At 45.2% G+C, this 17,857-nt stretch overlaps 1 protein-coding gene and 1 long non-coding RNA gene across 4 annotated transcripts in view; one reads left to right on the top strand and one right to left on the bottom strand.

Moving 5' to 3' along the window:
* TAGAP (T cell activation RhoGTPase activating protein) overlaps positions 1 to 8,178 on the top strand; it is a 55,442-nt gene extending 47,264 nt beyond the window's left edge. The window contains exons 4-12 of one of the 2 annotated variants that reach the window (XM_080390070.1): positions 123 to 207; positions 319 to 372; positions 966 to 1,032; positions 2,513 to 2,682; positions 3,500 to 3,661; positions 4,146 to 4,255; positions 4,933 to 5,128; positions 5,655 to 5,769; positions 5,976 to 8,178. In XM_080390070.1, the coding sequence (XP_080246196.1) occupies positions 123 to 207; positions 319 to 372; positions 966 to 1,032; positions 2,513 to 2,682; positions 3,500 to 3,661; positions 4,146 to 4,255; positions 4,933 to 5,128; positions 5,655 to 5,769; positions 5,976 to 7,147 (2,131 nt within the window). In that variant the 3' untranslated portion in view covers positions 7,148 to 8,178. The remainder of the gene's footprint in view (positions 1 to 122; positions 208 to 318; positions 373 to 965; positions 1,033 to 2,512; positions 2,683 to 3,499; positions 3,662 to 4,145; positions 4,256 to 4,932; positions 5,129 to 5,654; positions 5,770 to 5,975) is intronic. The other variant, XM_080390069.1, reaches the window with a different exon arrangement.
* Positions 1 to 13,160, bottom strand: part of LOC308064894 — a 50,135-nt gene extending 36,975 nt beyond the window's left edge. For both annotated transcript variants that reach the window (XR_013928585.1, XR_013928586.1), the window contains exon 1: positions 9,963 to 13,160. This is a non-coding gene — a long non-coding RNA (uncharacterized lncRNA). The remainder of the gene's footprint in view (positions 1 to 9,962) is intronic.
* Between the last annotated feature and the right edge of the window lie 4,697 nt (positions 13,161 to 17,857).

A 17,857-nucleotide genomic window follows, 5' to 3' on the forward strand; every position in this document is an offset into this window, starting at 1 on the left:
TCGTGTGGGATATCTTGCTTATTTGGGATCATACTTAAATGATCATACTGGCTTGCAGGGGAGAAAGACAAGAAAGGTGAAGTTTTACAAAGCTTTTTGTCCCTTCCCTGTTCAATATACAGGCAAACAAAAGGACCGAAGGAAAGCAGAGTATCCAGAGCTCCCCCAATCAAACTCCTAATGAAAGTGTTGAGCAGCTGTAATACTGTGAGTGTCTTTATTGTTTCGGCTCTGTCAACAGAGTGATTTTTAAAAGCTCTGATTTCTAAATCACAGCATTCAATTACTCACATATAGTGTCTTTGTTTTCTTGCCTAGTCAAAGACACTAAATGCTGGGAACATGGAAAGTCTGATTGAGCACCAGTCAGAGGTAAGCAGCCACTGCACTCCCCCGCTCCCCTGCTCCTTCTTGGGTATCGATGGGGGATATCTTAGCAAAGCGGGGGTGGCCCCTGCTGCTGGCTGCCTACCATTACTCACAGGCAGGCAGAGCCCTTCAAAGGCAGCTCTGTGGAGCACTGTGCAGGAGCTGGACATTGCTGTGAGCAGCCAGTGCATTCCCTGGGTTCCCAGGGAGCTTTGCTTAAGAATGTGGCAGGCTCTGAAGCCATCAAGGCTTCCTGGAGGAGTTTGGGAGGAAACCTTCAGTGCCAGGGGAGGACACAGAAGAGGAGGCTGTCTTTGGCTGTGGTTTCCCTGGATCAAAACAGCAGCCTGAAAGAGCATGGGGTTGTGACTTGCTGGGCAGGTCTGGGGTGGCTGGCTGCAGGGTTTACCACAAACCCCTCTATTGGGCACTGAGGCAGTGTCACTCCTGGACCAAGGCACCTCTTCCGCAGGCGTCGGGCTTGCTGTGGTTATTCCCCAGAGCCTCCCACAGATTTCTGAGGAGCTGCAGCATCCTGCTGGTGGGTGGCCCTTGCTGCTGGTGGCAGCTCTGTAACCCTAACACGCTTCTTGCAGGCTGAGGCCAAGAAATGCCCCACACTGGTCCCAGCAGATACTGAAGACGGACTTTACCACTCAGCTGGTAAGTTTTAAAAACAAACCGAGGAACTCTCTTCTTACATAATGCTTGCAAGCCGGCGCTTCTGCAAAACCACCCAAAACTGCCCACTTCACCTTCCTGAGAGCAATCCACAGCCCTGAGCCCCATCCAGGAGATGGCTTAAGCCCCAGCGTGCCACTCGTGCAAATTACTTCTTTCCCTCACGCTCAGTGGCAGGTGTGACAGTGCTGTGTGACAGAGGTCTTGTATCCTTGGTTCCTGGTCCTCAGAGCCATGTATCATTGTGTTCCCTGGCAGTGACTGAAAGTAAATGTGCTCCTTTCTCACTTGAGCATCACCACTGAGGTGTGGCTCAAGTACTGTGAGTACCGAGTACCGCTACTAGTGGTTGCATGCCAGAGCAAATAAACGCTCTCAGCAGCAGCAACAGCACTTGTTTTCTCTCACCATGCAAAACCTCAGCACCTGTAAACAACCCAGAGGAGAACATTAGCAGCGAAGGATCGGATTTGGAGCAGATCATCATATCAGACCATTTTTCAGGAGTATCAGAAGGACAGATTTTATATGACATTATAATGTTAGATTACTTTCTTGTAGCTTTTAACTCCCCACTACCAAGGACTTGTGCTAAGCCACAAATACAGGTCCTGAGAACTTCTCATCTGTGTAAGACAACTTCATTTTGGAGTAGAAGGCAAGTTCTTTATAGGAAATTTGCAGAAAATGACTCCTTTAGAAAGCTCTCTAGCAAAAGGTTCCTTCTCTCATTGTTTCTGAAAGGGAAAAAAAGCCACACTTCCCCATAAAACCATCATCTCCAAATTCCTAGCATGTTTTCCTTTTTAAGATGCAGATGCGCAACCCATGCTAAGAGATTTCTGATGCTGAAGCCAATGAGGCCCTACTGTGATGCTGCCATTCTCTGGAGCAACTATCACCTTCCACGGGTTGGCTGGCAGGGGGCAAGCGCCTAGCTCTAGCAGGATCACTATCACCAGAGCTGGCTCTGAAGATGGCAGAGCTGGAGCCATGTGTTTTCATTTCAGCCTGTGAAAGAGGCTGAAAAGCAGGAGCTCCCAGTTCCACCTTTGCCCTAAGGCTGTGGCAGTCAGGCCACACAGCGAAAACTGTTGTCGTTGCCAGCTGCCAAAGCGACATATCTGCCTTAGATAGTTATCACAGAAACCACTGCAGTATCAAAAATCTATAAAATCTGTTATTTCTGTGCCTTGTATGTTCCCACTCTCTAAGAAGAAACAGTGACTAGAATGTGAAAAAAAACAAAACCCTGAACAGGAAAGGTGGTGTCCTTAGAGGGATGGTCACGGTTTTACAGTTTAGGCAGTTGTTTTCTTAGCAACCATTTAGTTGTTTTCAGTTTCTTGTCGTTTAGCTTTTGTTTCAACATACATCTCTGCACTGCACACAGATGAAAGGCCACAATGCATGCTTTGGGGTTTTTTTAATAATTAATTTTTTGCTTTCCTTTTGTTTGCAGCAGATGGAACAAAGAAAAAGAAGGTGATATCGCAGTCATTTACTCTGAGACGAAGCTCTACCAATGGGAATTCCCCAGGGCAGCTAGACTCAGGTGCCAAAATCGCTCTGTTTGGCCAGCCTCTGGCAATTATCTGTGGGGAAGATGACATGCTGCCCCAAGCAGTCCAGGTAAGCAAGCCTGGTGATAGTTATCAGACCTCTGACTTCCAGTGTGAGGCAGGATCCCCCTGGTACTTGTGCTGCAGCGCCCAGGAGATAAGTTATTTTGGTGTTACCACCACCACCCCACCACCCCCACCCCCCAAAAGCTCAGAGCCCATCCCAGATGTAGCAATGGCCATGTCTGCAGGTTTTGGCCAGTCCACCCAGCTGTTACTGGAAGTAACTTTGAGCAGAGACAACCCAGGACCAGGAATAGGAGAAGATCTGCTCCTTAGTATAAACATCTGTGATTCTACAGAAGTAATTTTAATTAATCTTTCAGCAGCACAAGCTTCCAAGGATCTCTGTATTCCCCTGAAAAAGGTGTTCAGCTATGGACTGCCACTGACAGTCCGTAGCAGTTTAGATATGCTACCGATATCTAAACATCTTCTGGACAAAAATGGTCTTCCAACAATTCTCTCACTGAGTTGGCTTTTCCAAGAGATGTGCTTTTGTCTCTTCTAAGCAATATTACCTGGCTTGGGAAGGAAGGAATTTGAACTAAGACTCAAGCCATCCTTTATTTCCTTCTGGAAGGAAGCAGGGATGACTCCACTGAAGTTAGTGGCATTCACCAGTCCAAAAAGAGGGTGCATTGGAGGAAAATCAGGTTATTGCCCCTGTAACCTACTTGGAGCAAGAATTAGATACTGACCTAATCAGAGCACAGTGTACCTCCAGACAATTTTTATTCTGTTTCTAAAGAAATGTTCACTTGCTAAAGGATCTTCCTTCACCCAAGTAACTTTCTCCCATTCTGGTTTGTTTTCTTCCCCTGCAGGATCTCCTAGCTATACTGTATATGAAAGGACCTTTCACTGAAGGGATATTCAGAAAAGCTGCCAATGAGAAAGCACGAAAGGAGTTGAAGGAGGACTTAAACAAAGGCGGGAGTGTTGATTTAAAAAGCAAATCTGTGCACCTGCTGGCGGTGGTCTTGAAGGTAAGCTCCTCTGACTTGAGGCAGTGGGAGGACATTGCTGTTCTGCGCAGGCCCACTTCAGTGCCCAGAGCTGACCTAGGTGGGACTCCAAGCTAAAGCCAGAGTGAAGCCAGGCTTTATGTTTCAGGCAAAACATTTTAGGCTTAGGAAAGTTTAGCATTTTCCTTTTCCACATTACTTCCAGTCCCCTTGTGCTGCTGATTTCCTGCATGCCTACGGGAAACTCACTTCATCCTCCTCTTCAGCATCCTCCCGGGGAGGAATACTGAGATTTATGGGTGAACGAAAAGCGGCTAGGAGCTGGGTCCTGTTGTTACCCCAGTGCAAGTGTAGTTGGCATGTACTTGTGCATTGCACTTGTGCCAGTGCTGATGCTCAGGTAGCTTAAGCCAGCGTGACTCCTAGTGAGCCCATGTTACAGTGATGCTCCCTCTGTGCTGAGGGGTAATGTCCAAAGCCTCATCCAAATCTCTTGGCCTTGCAGGACTTCCTCCGAAATATTCCCTCCAAACTCCTGTTGGCTGACCTCTATGAGAGGTGGATGCAAGCTCTGGAGAAGCCAAGCAAGCAGGAAAAAATTGAAGAATTGAAAGAGTAAGTTTTGCAACCAGGAAGTTTTGCAACCAGCCGCAATGTAATGGAGTGGCTGGCAGAGGCCAATGATGTCTCTCAAAATTAAGTCGTATTTTAAAAAAGCCTGTCATTTATATCAGCTTACTATTGCTCCATGGAGTTTGGTTTAGAGGGCTCTATCATCAGCACTTCCTGAAGTTATTTAAGATTGCTCCAAGAAATGACTAGTGTAGGAAGAGGTGAGAGGCTGCAGTGGCTCAGCTAGCGTAGCCCCAGTGCTGTGGGACAGGCACTGACAGGGAGCCCTCACATCTGCTGCCAGTAAAGACGGGCACATGGAGACCACTGCCATGTGGAGGCCTTTGAGAGCCGCACAGCACAACTGCAGGCTTGCACATGCCTTTCGGAAGCCTCCAGTGACATCTCCTGACGGCATCGCATCTACTCAAGGACGTGCACTGCTCTAATGCTTGCCTTTCAGTCAAGACCTTGTAATTCAAGATCTTAGAATTAACCACACACTCAGATGCCGTTGGGGATTTCTGAATGATACTTCTGCTACGCAGTGAAAAAAGCACACGCTTGCCTCTTTCTGGAGGAAGCGTCATCTGGCTGAGTTCAGTTGAGACTCGCCTAAATAAAGAAGCAGCGGCTGCTGCACCATGAATTAACATCACATTTTGTTTGTGTTCATGCAGGGTGGCTGACAAACTGCCTAGACCAAACCTGGTCTTGCTCAAGCACCTGCTCTCTCTGCTCCACCACATCAGCCAAAATGCCAACACCAACAGGATGGACTCCAGCAATCTGGCCATCTGCATCGGCCCAAACATGCTGAGCCCAGAGTCGGACAACACGCTCCCGCTGGAAGTGCAGAAGGAGATGAATGACAAGGTGTGTTGAACTCACCAGGCAGCCACCCGCTTCGAGGCAGCTCAGAGCCATCCACAGGGACCCCGCTGCCATGGCAAAAGCTGAACAAAGCAGCACCCCCACACATCGGGGATGCCCCTCAGCTCGGGCGCCTGCAACGTGATGGGCAAGGCTGCCCCTTCTCTCGCCGCCTCTGAGCAAAAGGAGCAGTTGCCCTGCAGCCCCCTACGTCGTAGCACAGCTCCTGAATGCCTGGCATGCAGGGGGCAAGGGGCACCCGGTGGGCATTGCCACCATGGGCCCTCTGCACAGCGAGGCCAGAGCTGTGGCTGATGGCGTTTTGTCTGTATCGGGGCAGATCAATTCATCTGCAGCATCAGCCCTCACCCTCCAAAGTGGACTCACCCTCTGACTTTAAGCTAGGATTTTGGCAGAAAATACCCTGCTCTGTGCTTCCCTTCATACCAAGACAGCAGGCAGGGGCAGAAAACACTGTTCAGTATGTTTTCAGCCCTTTTGACTGAAATAACCTTTTTTCTGTGTGCAGGTGACAGTGTTGGTGGAGTTCCTCATAAATAACTGCTCAGAAATATTTGGGGACGACATTGCCTTCCCTGCCTGTGCCTTGGCTGAGGAGTCACTGGAGCACACCAGCTCCACAGGTATGAAAACGTACTGAGGGTGTCACAGACTGGGGCTGCTGGGGCTAAGTTCTTTAATTTGATATGGGAATACATTTGTGGAAACACAGAGAGCTGTAGAGGGCTCAAGACACTTTTGCAATGCCCTTCTACAGGAACTCTTTCCATATAGTTCCCTTTCATCCTCAGATGGTCATTGAAAACTAACAGGTGCTTTATCCCCACAGAACACCTATGTGCTGCTCATCAGAATGACTCTGCCTATGACAGCCCAGACCCTGAAGCTGAAGGCAGCCCTCGTACCTCTCAGACGGAGCAGCCTAAAGGAAGGAGCACTAGTGTGAGCACAAGATATTCAACACACATCTCTACCCCTTCACTGACTAATTTCAGAAATGACATCAGGACAATGGACAGGAGGTACTCAGAGCCAGACCTGTCCTTCCAGAACCGCCTTGAAGGCAGGATAAGGAAACAGAAGCTAAATAAAAGTGAGGACAATTTTTCAGTTCAGCAGAAACGGCTAGGGTTGGAGGCACCGGAGAAACAGCTTGCAATCTTACCTTCACAATTATCAACTGACTCTCTACCCAAAACATCCTCCAGTTGCTCCCTGGAGAGCTCTGATGGCTCAGTCTTCACCAGCTCCCCAGTAGTTTCACCTGCTAGTCCCAAAAAAAACTTTTTAAATAGGCCCCAGTCCTTTTCCACCAAGGCCACCGAAGACTGCAGTATGCCTAGCAGAGAGATTAAAAAGCATTCCATGTCGTTCTCTTTCGCAAACCGCAGGAAAACACTACTAAAAACCCAGAGTTGGGGGCCTGGAAAAAATATGAGTTTTCAGAGAGACAATTTCACAAAGAAAGAAGACCAGTTCTCCTGCAGAGTTGTCCAGCACAGCCCTCATGATAAAGAACCGTTGCCTGTGGAGTACCAGCAAAGATCCCGTTTCAGGTCAGCTGATGAAGTGTTCAGAGAGGTAGACCAGAGGAATCCTGGAAGACCACCCTCTTACGAAGAGGCTACTAAAAACTGCCTGGCCACTAAAGTTCCTTCCCACAATCTCACAGTTCAAACTATGAGATTAAAGCTGTCAAACCAGGATGCTTTGTTGCCTCACCCATGCAGCAGCTGTGCGCAGGACACATGTATGACTCTAAGGGATGTACCCAGCGGCAGAGTTTCTGCAGCGAAGGATTCTGATGCGGAAACTGAAACCCTCAGTGTCACTGTAGGAATAAACTCTCGTGTGAGTTTACCTGTGACCCCGGGAGTCTACCGATTGAGAGCCATGTCTGAATCCTGTCAAAAGAACAAACTGGAGTATATGGCTCGGAGGTGCAGCCAGCCAGTTTTTGAGGTAGACCAGATCCAGTATGCAAAGGAATCCTATGTTTAAAAAGTTCATTCCTCCTCTTTGCAGTATACAAAGGAAGTATTGTAAAAGTAGACATCTTGCTCACCATTTGTAAGATTTTACTTTCAAGAGACCAAGAATAAGCTAACTCTGCATTAACTTTTTTTTCCTTGAGGCTTTCCTGAAGTGTCTGTCAGCTTGATATATCACATTCTTTCACCACAAGAGGTGGTGATGGGGAAAACCTGTGTATTACTATGTAAAAATGTAAGTGAACGTGCTGTACATAACCTGTTGTATGGGAAAACTAGTTAGTAGTTGATAAACAGTGTTGTATGTGTATCCCCAAAAGGACAATTAAAAGGTTAGCAGGTCCAAAACCTGTTCCACCTTCCTCTTCTTTTCTGTATGGTCACAGACTCCAGGCCATTTGTCACATGTGTGTGCGCCAGGCTGAAGGAATGCTTTGCTTATTTTCTGCATTAAAGAAGTGGGCTGAAAGTTACCCTAACCGGGGAAGAGCTGCTCTGTCAAGCACTCTTCCATAAACCTCCTGTACCTGCTGCCATTCCCTCTTTCTGCTTGCTGGTGATGAGGATGATCTGACCACTAACCAGCATTCATGTTATATACCAAGCCTGTGTTTAGAGCCACCAAAGCCCTACAAGGTCATTAGGGGAATGTATCAAGTAAACCTCATGTGGCCTGAGGTGCTTTTTGCCTAAATAAACTGGACAGGCTAAGCAGAAAGAGTTTCTTTAGGCTGGACTTTATGAGGGGAAAAAACCCCAAACAATAAAAACTCCTGTAAAGAAACATTCTGTATTCCAGCTTTAAAAAGTTAAAGCTGCAGCTCATTAAAAAAGGACAAAAAATGAAATGCCAGGCCATGTCCTTATAACCTTGTAAAAATAACTGGAAGTGCAATGTGTTTGTACATGTAGGAATTTGTTTTGTTTAGCACTTACCTCCCCTTTTACAGCTCAGCATAGCCTTGAACCAAGAGCAGGGAGACTTGTTTTTCTCCTGTGTGACTTCACTACAATAAAACATTTTTCTGCATGAATGCTGAACTGTCTGCTGTCTGTCTTTAAAACTTCCAGGCCCTACATGTACTGTACCTACTTTTGTACTATTCTAGAGGTATTGCAGGTCTGCTTGAATGACATGGCATATCTAAGTAGCGGGAAGGAAACTAATAATAGTATCACTACTATTGTTGTAAGAGGTTGCAGGCTAGATTTTGGGGACAAATCCCTCTCTGTCAGGAAAACAAGTTACACTGCAACATAACAGCAGTTATCAGTGAGATGTAAAGGGAGATGCAAAGAGGTGATGCTGCTCCACAAGTGGAGTAGATTAGAAAACTATAGAAGCGCCTCAGGTACAATGTTTTCCAGGTGTGGGCGTTCACAAGACACAGAGAAAGGGGAAGGAGAGTACCTGGCCAGACAGGAGAAATGATGTGAGAATAACCATACTCGTAGGCTGCCACTGGAGAAAATGCCACTTCACTCAGCTCCCTAAGCAATGGCACTCTGCTTCCAAGTGAGCTGAATGACAGGTCTCTGCTGCAAGCTGAAAAAGGCATTTGCCATTTTCTGGAATCTGCAACTCCTGAGTCACAGAATCACAGAATAGGTGAGGTTTGAGATCCTCCTGTCCAACCCCTCTGCCCAATCAGGGTCAGCTACAGCAGGTTGCTCTGGACCATGTCCAGATGGCCTTTGAATATTTCCACAGATGGAGTTTGCAACATCTCTTGGCAACCTGTTCCCATGTTTGACCACCCTCACAGTGAAAATGTGTCTTCTTGCATTCAGATGGAACTCCACGTGTTTTAAGTTGTGCTTGTTGCCTCTTGTCCTGTGTCAAGTGGGAATGACAGCTTTCTTTTGTACAAAGCACAAGTGTCTTGCCCTCATGACAGAATGAATGTGAAGAGATAATCGACATGCAGTGGAAAGGCTCAGAAGCCACAGAACAGAAAACATGAACTTCAAAATGTATTCCAACAACATGGCTACTTCTTTGGTAAGTGACTCAGGTTTTTTGACTGTGGCAAGGCTAAGGATACCAAGAAGAGGAACTGTTTGTTTCCTGTCCTGTAACCACACCAGAAAATCCAGGGAGAATAAGCATGGTCGCTTCACCAAAGATGAGAAAAATCTCTCTTTATATCCCAGCTGTCCTAAGGCAGACAGGACAGTCACGCTCAGAAAGCTTACCTGGGCTCTAAATATTCCATATGGATGAGCCTAAACCTTCTGGCTCCGGGGTAAGAAAGCCCATTTGAATCTTCTTGTAAAGCATTTCAATAGAAAGAGAAAAAGGGAGAGGAGCTCTATGCATTGTTAACAAACAATCGAGCAAGGTGTAGTTCTATAAAAGAGGGGCCCAGTTCCCCTCACCTTGCTCTAACATTCCTTCAAGTCCAGGAAACACCATGATTAAACAAAATCTAAATGTAAATGGACCCCAGAAGAGATTTTAACTCCCTCATTGACAGATAACTTTTGTCTTTCTCCATCTCTTAAGACTTGCTTGCTTAGTCAACATTATTTTCATGTCACATCCCTCCACAGAAGTGATTTATCTTCTATATAAATACTTAGGAGACCTCAAAAGACTAGAATGACACAGAAATCAGAGAGCTTTGCTTTAGCACTTACTCGTCTGACTTCAGCTCAGAAAAGCAGTTTCTCATGCTACCAGCCCACCCTACCACATTCAAAGATCCAGCCCAGCTACCCTGACCTTCAAGAGTGCCCCCTTTAACTGCTTCATCCACAGAGTGAGTTGTCTGAGTGTCCTGGTCAAAGCTGCCTTTGACTCCTTAGCCAGAAAGATCAAATACCTGTTTACAGCTGGGTCAGCTGGAGGTGGATTTTGGCACAAGAGTTGAATGATGACAGTAAGCCTCCCATTCTCCACAGGTTACTCCATCATCAATATTGCATCACTTGCTTCACACATCCAATTTTCTAATTAAATTTCATGAAGACACTCTAAATATGCAAGGCATACAGGACCGTAAAAGGGAAAAAAGCAATATTAAAGCAGAAAATCCAAGCCATTGCCTTGTAAGGCAATGCTGGAATTAAGGCTGTTGGTGCAGCCTGCATTCAGTTCCTTATGTTCGCATCCTGCTTTTGTTTTCAATCACATGATGTACTCTGCATCTGCTCTGAGGAGGAACCAAGGTTGTATAGCAAAGAAGAAGATTTTAATTCTGCCATTCCCCAGCACGGCTTGCCTAGCAGGGCACCCAGGTTTTGGACATATGTCTGTGTCTGATAGAGTCAACAGAACAGAGGAGTTCCTCATGGAGCAACATGCTCCTCTCCTTCCTTCCCCATGCTGTGCACCAGGGAGTTGCAAGCTCTTGCTCTCTGCCACTTGAATTAGGACAGCAACTTACAGCAGAAGCACATTGCCATCAACTCTATGGCCAAACATCAGTGAAGGCTGAGAGAAACACCATGACTGCAGGTTTCACAAACATTCGGACTGGTACTCACATGCAGGCTGTGGACATAGACATTTATATTTAGTTTTCTGTATGCAAGCATTTATGTGAGCCTGTGTCTCATCTTCTGCACAGTCTGCATTTGAGTATCTCTCTGAACTCCTGGGACTGAGTTAAGTGCAGGTGGAACATAGTTGCCTGAAAGTAGCTGTCTGCAGTCATTTGGGTATCTTATGGCACTTCAAGGAATTTTCCAAGGCATCAAAAGTGGATGCAGGTCTATATACTTAGGCATCTGAATCCTCCCCTAAAATCTTCTCTGACTGTGATGGGAGCTTAGACTCATGTGTAGATGCTACATTTAGGTACTTTGAATGTAGGTCTCTCTAATCCAGGGCTGACACTTGTACTGACAGCAGAAAAACAGTAAAACTTGGGATTTTAGGCTCCATCTAAGCCTTCAAAGGAACCATTCTTGAGCAGGTATAGGCCCTCCTGCTTGCCCTCCTCCAGTGCTTCAGGCCTTCTGCTCCATCTGACCACAGACAACCCTGACTCAGACCTTCCTCTTCTTCAGTCCTGACTCCTCATCTCTGCCTCATTTGCATTGCCTCCCCATTCCTAGCCTGCATTCCTCACCTCATCCAGTTATTTATCTTTCAATTGAACAAACCCCAATCTATCCCTGTGGACTTGCTGTCAAAGACCCAATTTCATTTCTGTCCTCTCCAACCCTAGACTCACTTCTTTCAGTCAGCCAGTTTCAGATTTTCTCTTTCAGTTCTTCCATGTTTTTCCCCCATATCTGCACTGGTCATTATTGCAATAAGCCCCACCAACACTCTACTCATCTAGTCTCAGTCCCACACCCTGCCATCTTGTTTTAGTCTCTCCGTAGGTAAAGCTTTCTTTTTTTCAAGTGTACTTGGCTAGTCAGTTTCCTACACTGTCTGTAGTTTGATGAAACAGGATTTGCAGTCTTTTTCTTTGGAGATTACATAAATGGAGGACAAGACTGCATGACCTGGATTCACAAACATCACTTGGAGTTCAACAGCTGGTATTAGGGAAGGCAGGGCATGCTATTGGTCACCCAAGAACTCTGTTTCTGCTGAGACTGAACCACTCTGTAGGATGTGACTGTGCTCCACAATACTGACACATAAAATAAAGCCAAGAACTCGGGATTTTTTTTTTTTTTTTGTAATGGATTGTATCTCTTCAGCCTTTTCCTTAGACATAATTGTCTATATTTTCCTGTAGCATGAAAGCCAAAATGGATGGTTTGGGATTTTGCTTGGATTATGTATACTTTGGCGTTAAAAAGCTAATACTAATGTTAAAAGCTAATGATAAATGATAAAATTACTACCTCATAACTCCGTTACCTATTGTAGGGAGCTCCACACTGATATTTTTTACCATAATGTTCCCTCTTGCAATATTGCTATCAAGTGTCTCCAACTAGAACAGGAAGAAGTATCACAGCAGACAAATTCCCATATGTGTTACTAGTCTAGGAATGGGAGTTCTTATTTCTCTACTGCTTGTTCTGGTTTTGGTGTTGATCCATCACCGGAGACCAGGTGGTTTGCTGCAGCACCACACCAGCAATGCTTATTCCCAGGCTGACTCATTCCTCACCCATACACTACAAGTGACAATTCCAGCTTTCCATCACACCCAGGCAGGTCTCTTGACCAAGTGAACAAAATTTTTACCGTAGTGAGGTCAAGAGATTATAGCACTTGGCTATCACAGAGGTGAGCTCTGAGCAAGTATAGATAGGTAGCCCAGAATCCTGAATGATAGCCTACAGCAAATAAAAGAGCTCTCAAGTTAAGGAACCACCGATTTCCAGAGCCTCTTTTGCAGGACCTCCAAGCTCAAGGGTTCCCTAGAGGAAGATGGGATTATGGCTGTCAGGAATTTTATCATTCTGCCACCTGAATGTGTCCAGACACATTTTTTCCACTGGATTTGTACAAAAGAAACCCCTTCATAAAAAAGGCCAAGAAAAATCCCCAGTGGCTCACTGCCAAAAATTCCATGACAATAACACCATCTTTCTTTCTTTAAATTCATGAATGTATTCCCCCTCTCAGGAAAAGATGATGCTTTCAAGTGCCATTCAGGCAATCCTACATTTCTGTTCAAAGTAAATCATGCCTGCAAAAACAGATACATGAGCCATTTCACCTGCCTTCTAAGACATGTTTGGGACAGCAGGCCTGCTTCTCCACTGCTCTGCAGGCTCAGGGGGCACTGGGAGCTCTGTGGAACCGCTGTGAAACACTGTTTTCTTGGTACCTGTTCCCTCTGCATGGCAAATATATCTGTCTCAGCTGGAAAGCAGCATAGAAACTCACGAAGTTAACCTGGAAACTCAGCCATGAAGTTAACCAAGTTCACCTTGAAGTTAGCATGGTTAGCTGTCCAACCCCACAAGCATTTCATGTCCGTAACTGATCATGTCCAGCTGCAAAATTCAGGTGATTAAGACATGCTGCTAGCATTAGTCAGATAGCAGTTACTGTGGCTATCATGTTTCTCCACGAGGACAATTTCTGACAACAGGAAAAGGAAACCCACCTTGGTTAGGCGCTCTGGTTACATTTTTCTCTGAATTTTGTTAGCAGTCAGTCCTTATCACATGTGCCATCTGAACAAAGTGAAAACTTCAGAGGAACTTCTGAAGACTAATAATTCAGAAAAGGAAGCAACTTTGTAATACAAAGTCTGACAATAATAGAGAGAAAAATCCATGGGAAAAAAACACTGTTGGAGAGGTGATACAATCCTCAGATGGACAGCTGACTCTCATACACAGCCAGCTGCAAGTCTCTGTGGTTGTTGGGTGAACAATTGTTTTTTCTGCCCGTTACTCAGACATGCTAATTATCTAATTATTTTTTTTTCTATAGAATGCATCACGTTTATTGTTTTAAATCAGTCTGTTCCATTTGCTGTGATAAATATACCAATTTAAATCTCACTTCTGAGTGAAGCTCACTCCAAATTTTTCATGTTCTTCTACAAGGGTAGAACTTCTACAAGAGTTTGTTTTCTGTTCTAACCTGAAGTGCCAGCACACAAGTATGAACAAATGGTTCACAAATGCCAAACAGGGCTGACTCCATTTAGTTCTGCTTCCTCTGCTAAGTAATACTATGAAAAGGTTTATATGAAGGTTTTCACAATTTCTAAACAAATCATGCTCTTTAGCCAAGCAGCTATTTACAGAACTGATCCAACGGCTGTTTGAAACTCTTCCTTCCTACAACCCACAAAACTTTTCACCAACTTCCTTGACAGATGCTACAGTCCAAGTTCAAACTTTGCACCTTCAGCCAACACACAGGCCAAGCTGAAAATTATAAACCTGTATTTTTAAAAAAAGTTAAGGCCAAACCCAAGCAGATTCCAAGACTGATGATCAGAGAAGATGTTCTTATGACAAAGATTAGAGATTTGTTTGCTTTCCCACATGCTTGCTGCACAGTCTTGGGCTGTGCAATTCAACCTCATCATATACAGGGCATAGCCCTGTCTACTTCCTCCATACACTGAGGAAAAGGGTTTTGGACTCACCTTCCCATCACCCCAGGTGTGAATTCTGCCTCCCCATCATAGAGCTGTGACTTCACACAGCAAGAGCACCGGCACAGCTTTGCCTGTAATCCGCCAACTCGTTTTTTATAGCACAACTGGTCAAGAGGTAAGAAAGTAACCACAGTATCATTCAACACTCAAGTACTCTGAGGAGTACACAATGTTACATGATAAGATACACAGATGCACACCCATCTTACCAGCTACAGACACCAGAAGACATGGCATTTGAGAACTCTTGGTGTGTGAAAGAGCAGAGCAGTCACTAGCTCTCCATCGATGATCAAGGAGGACGTTTTTGAGATAAAGACTGGAGACTTGTAGTTAGGTTATTTAACACCAGGGTCTGCTTTTTCCACATGCCTCCTGCCCAGTGCAACTCTTGAACTGTGCATTTAACTCCAGCAAAGCACAGATGATACTGCTCTGCCTCCTAGAGATATGATAAAGGGTAATTTATTTCAAGATGGACAAACACCAAGGCTACAGCGAAGGGACAATAGAAGCAGATCAGTCTTGATCCTTACTCTGCAAGTTTAGTGCAGTTGAACAACTGCTCTCAATACAGGGAGACGGAAAATAAGGCAGAGCTTCCTGAGGCAAAAGGAAAACACTGGGAGAGCCCTGCTCAAGGAGGGAAATGGTAAGAAGGAGCTGGAGAGGGATGAGCAGCACACAGGCTATTTGTGTTTAAACAGGGAGGTCACCAGCAACTGATTTTCCAGTGAGAAGTTTAATGAATGACAGTTTAAAGCTAAGTGTGCACTGTTCCAACCCTAAGGTGCTTTCTTCCCCTCCATAATTCTTTCCAGTCACTGGCTCTGGAGTCCCACCGTGGTGTAGGGCAAGAATGCAAGCCCTGAGAGCAGGCTTGTCACACTGAAGAACAAAGCTTGTGGGGGACATGGAGGGAAGGGAACCCAGGGAAAATGGTCCTGAGAGAAAGAGGTAAAGTGGTAAGGGGAAGCAGAATTGTTCATTTTGGCTGGAAATAATGAATAATAAACTCTGGGGTTTGACTAGTGTTAGAGAAATGAAGGTCTTCAAAACTGGAATTTGTCCTACCTAACCCCTTGAGTTCAGGACTGGGGCCAAGAGGATGCTGTGCTGCTACAGAGAAAAGGAATGCAAAAATTTGCGTTTGAAGACATGAGTGATAGGACCTGCATTTTTTTCTATGCACAATTACATATCAAGATTAACAACCCTACTTAAAAAAATATTGATGTCACCACAGGGACTAAGGTTTAGCTCGGGTATTAATTTATTTTTCCTTCTGTGTCTCTCATCTGTCAAAACTCTCAGGCTGGCACTCATTTTTTTAGAACAAAGTATCTCACAATTAGGACCAGGCTTATACGTAGGCAGTATCTGTATATCACAGATGCATTGAACCAGGTGCTTACAAACAGCAGCAAAGACACCATCTGTGGGCTGGCAGACACCAGTGACACAATACTGGTGCAGTATTGCTGATTCTCTTTGATCATGTCACCGCAGCAATTTAAAAGCAGGTTTCAGTGTGCTTCTATTAATTGTTCTCCAACAGCATTGGGGCAAACAGTACATATGCACCTCATGTGGCTCTGTGCTTCTTTCATCTTTGCAGCCACACTGATGGCTGTCCATGTTTGTACTGCTTTTTGTATTTCTGTCAGACATCTCAGGTCATTGATTAGCAGTAGCATGATGCTTTCTGGGATTTTCAAGGCTACCCAAAGCATCTCCATCCCTGGAGATTTTCAAAACCTGGCAGAAGGCCCTGACCAATCCAATCTATTTTTTAATTTATCCCTGCTTAGGCAAGGGGATTAGATTCTGGATGTCTCTAGTGTCTTTCAACCTATATTGCTCTATGACTCTGTGATGTCTACTATTTTGGCCTCAAGCAGAGTTACTCCCAAGACTGCGAGCTCAATCCCTTTACCTGCAGGCCCAGAGGGGTAAAAACTGCATCTTAAAATTCTATCTCAGGACCATGGAGAACCAAATCTAATCCAAATTTCAGGCAATTACACAGTATTACATCAGGGAAGTGTTCCTGTAATTTTAAAAGCAGTCATGGTTCTCTCCAGACAGAAGGCAATGCTCTGAGAAAGCAATATGCCCCTCCATGTCATTCCTTGATAATTAAGCATTGTGTACATCGTCTATATCCAAATTAGTGCTGCAAACCTCCTCCCTTTCTTAATTATGCAGCGCTGCAGAAAGTTAAGATAGTGGAAACTAGACACAGCTAGTCTGCTCAGCATCATTATACACTGGACTGTGGCACAAGGTCTCACAAGCTAGCATCATGAAAGCTAGGGCCCCAGAAAGGCCCAGTCTCAGCACTGTAGACCTCTCATATTGTATTTCAAGATGTCATTCAGTAGTTATAGAATGCATCCCAGGTGCTCGAACAAATAGTGGATGCACATCTTTTGTTACTAGATGCTAATACCTTCGCATTTGCTTTGCAGTGAATAATTTCATTTCACATCCAGAAAGCCAAGGGGCATGCCAGAAGGTATGGTACAATGCCAGGAAATTCTCATTCTCATGAAAACAAAAAACCAAATAGTCTGTCTGTGGCTCCAAGGCGTTTTAACAGACCCACAGCTAACTTGGAAGGAGACAAAGCCCTTGCTATGTAGCTTTCAAGTCAGCTGAAGGCACCTCAAAAGACCTTTCTTAGCTGCCATGTGGGAGATGGATTGATTCATTCCTTGCTAGGTAGGCCCACTTCCCAGGTCGTATCTCCTGCGCTAAGATCTGTGCAGGCCCTAGATGACCCTCCAAAGAATATGTGGAACAGCCACTGTGACTGCAAGATCTGGAGTGCAGCTCTGGGCACTAACAGCAGCCTAGCCATCTGATCACAATCAATGTGTTTTTGGCTCCTGCTGCAGTCAGTCTTGTGATGACTTGAAATGTTCCAGAACTTGGGGGTTATTTTTAGCAAAAAACAGCATAAAAGGGGGCAAGGGAAGAGAGCTGTGGTTTTTCCTGGGCATGGCTTTGTTACTTACCAAGCTCTGCTAACCTGCAAAGTCAGAGAGCTTCTCCTCTCCCATTTGCACTAAATTGGTAACTTAGGAGTTAGTAGTGTTTCACAGAGGAAAGCAGTAGAGTCGTTGCTGTTCAATCAGTGCACGTTAGGCGAATCAGTAATTCACTAATAGGTGAGACACCAGGCTGAGGTGAGCTTAACAGAACCAACCCATGATGCAACACCTTCATCTTTACAAGATCTGTGGGCAACAGGTATTTAACAGGCAGCTCCCCAGGAATCCTTGCTCATGGTTACAGGCACTCTTCTCATCGTCTCCCTACCCAGTCCATTCCAGCCAGATTTCTAGGCTTGTTCAGCAAGCACATTCAGTTCCTTATCAGACATGTACAGACTGATATTTTTGAAGACTATGCTGCAGCTGTTTTTCAGGAGAACACAAAACACCATGTCCCTAACAGCCTGGAGATACCTACCTAGATTTCAAGTTCCCAGTCCAAAAGCAGAAGCAGCAGATTCGTTAACTTTGCTTGCTCAAACACAAGCAAGTATTGAAGGATTGTTCTCCCCTCCCACCCCCATGACACTTGGCACCATGCTCCTGCAGCCCCGTATCCTCTTGTCCCACCACCCAGCAGGCAACTGTGTAGTCAACACAACTCCCATTCCTGTACTGATT

This window comes from Falco punctatus (assembly GCF_963210335.1).
Source record: "Falco punctatus genome assembly, chromosome: 5".
Taxonomy (NCBI): domain Eukaryota; kingdom Metazoa; phylum Chordata; class Aves; order Falconiformes; family Falconidae; genus Falco; species Falco punctatus.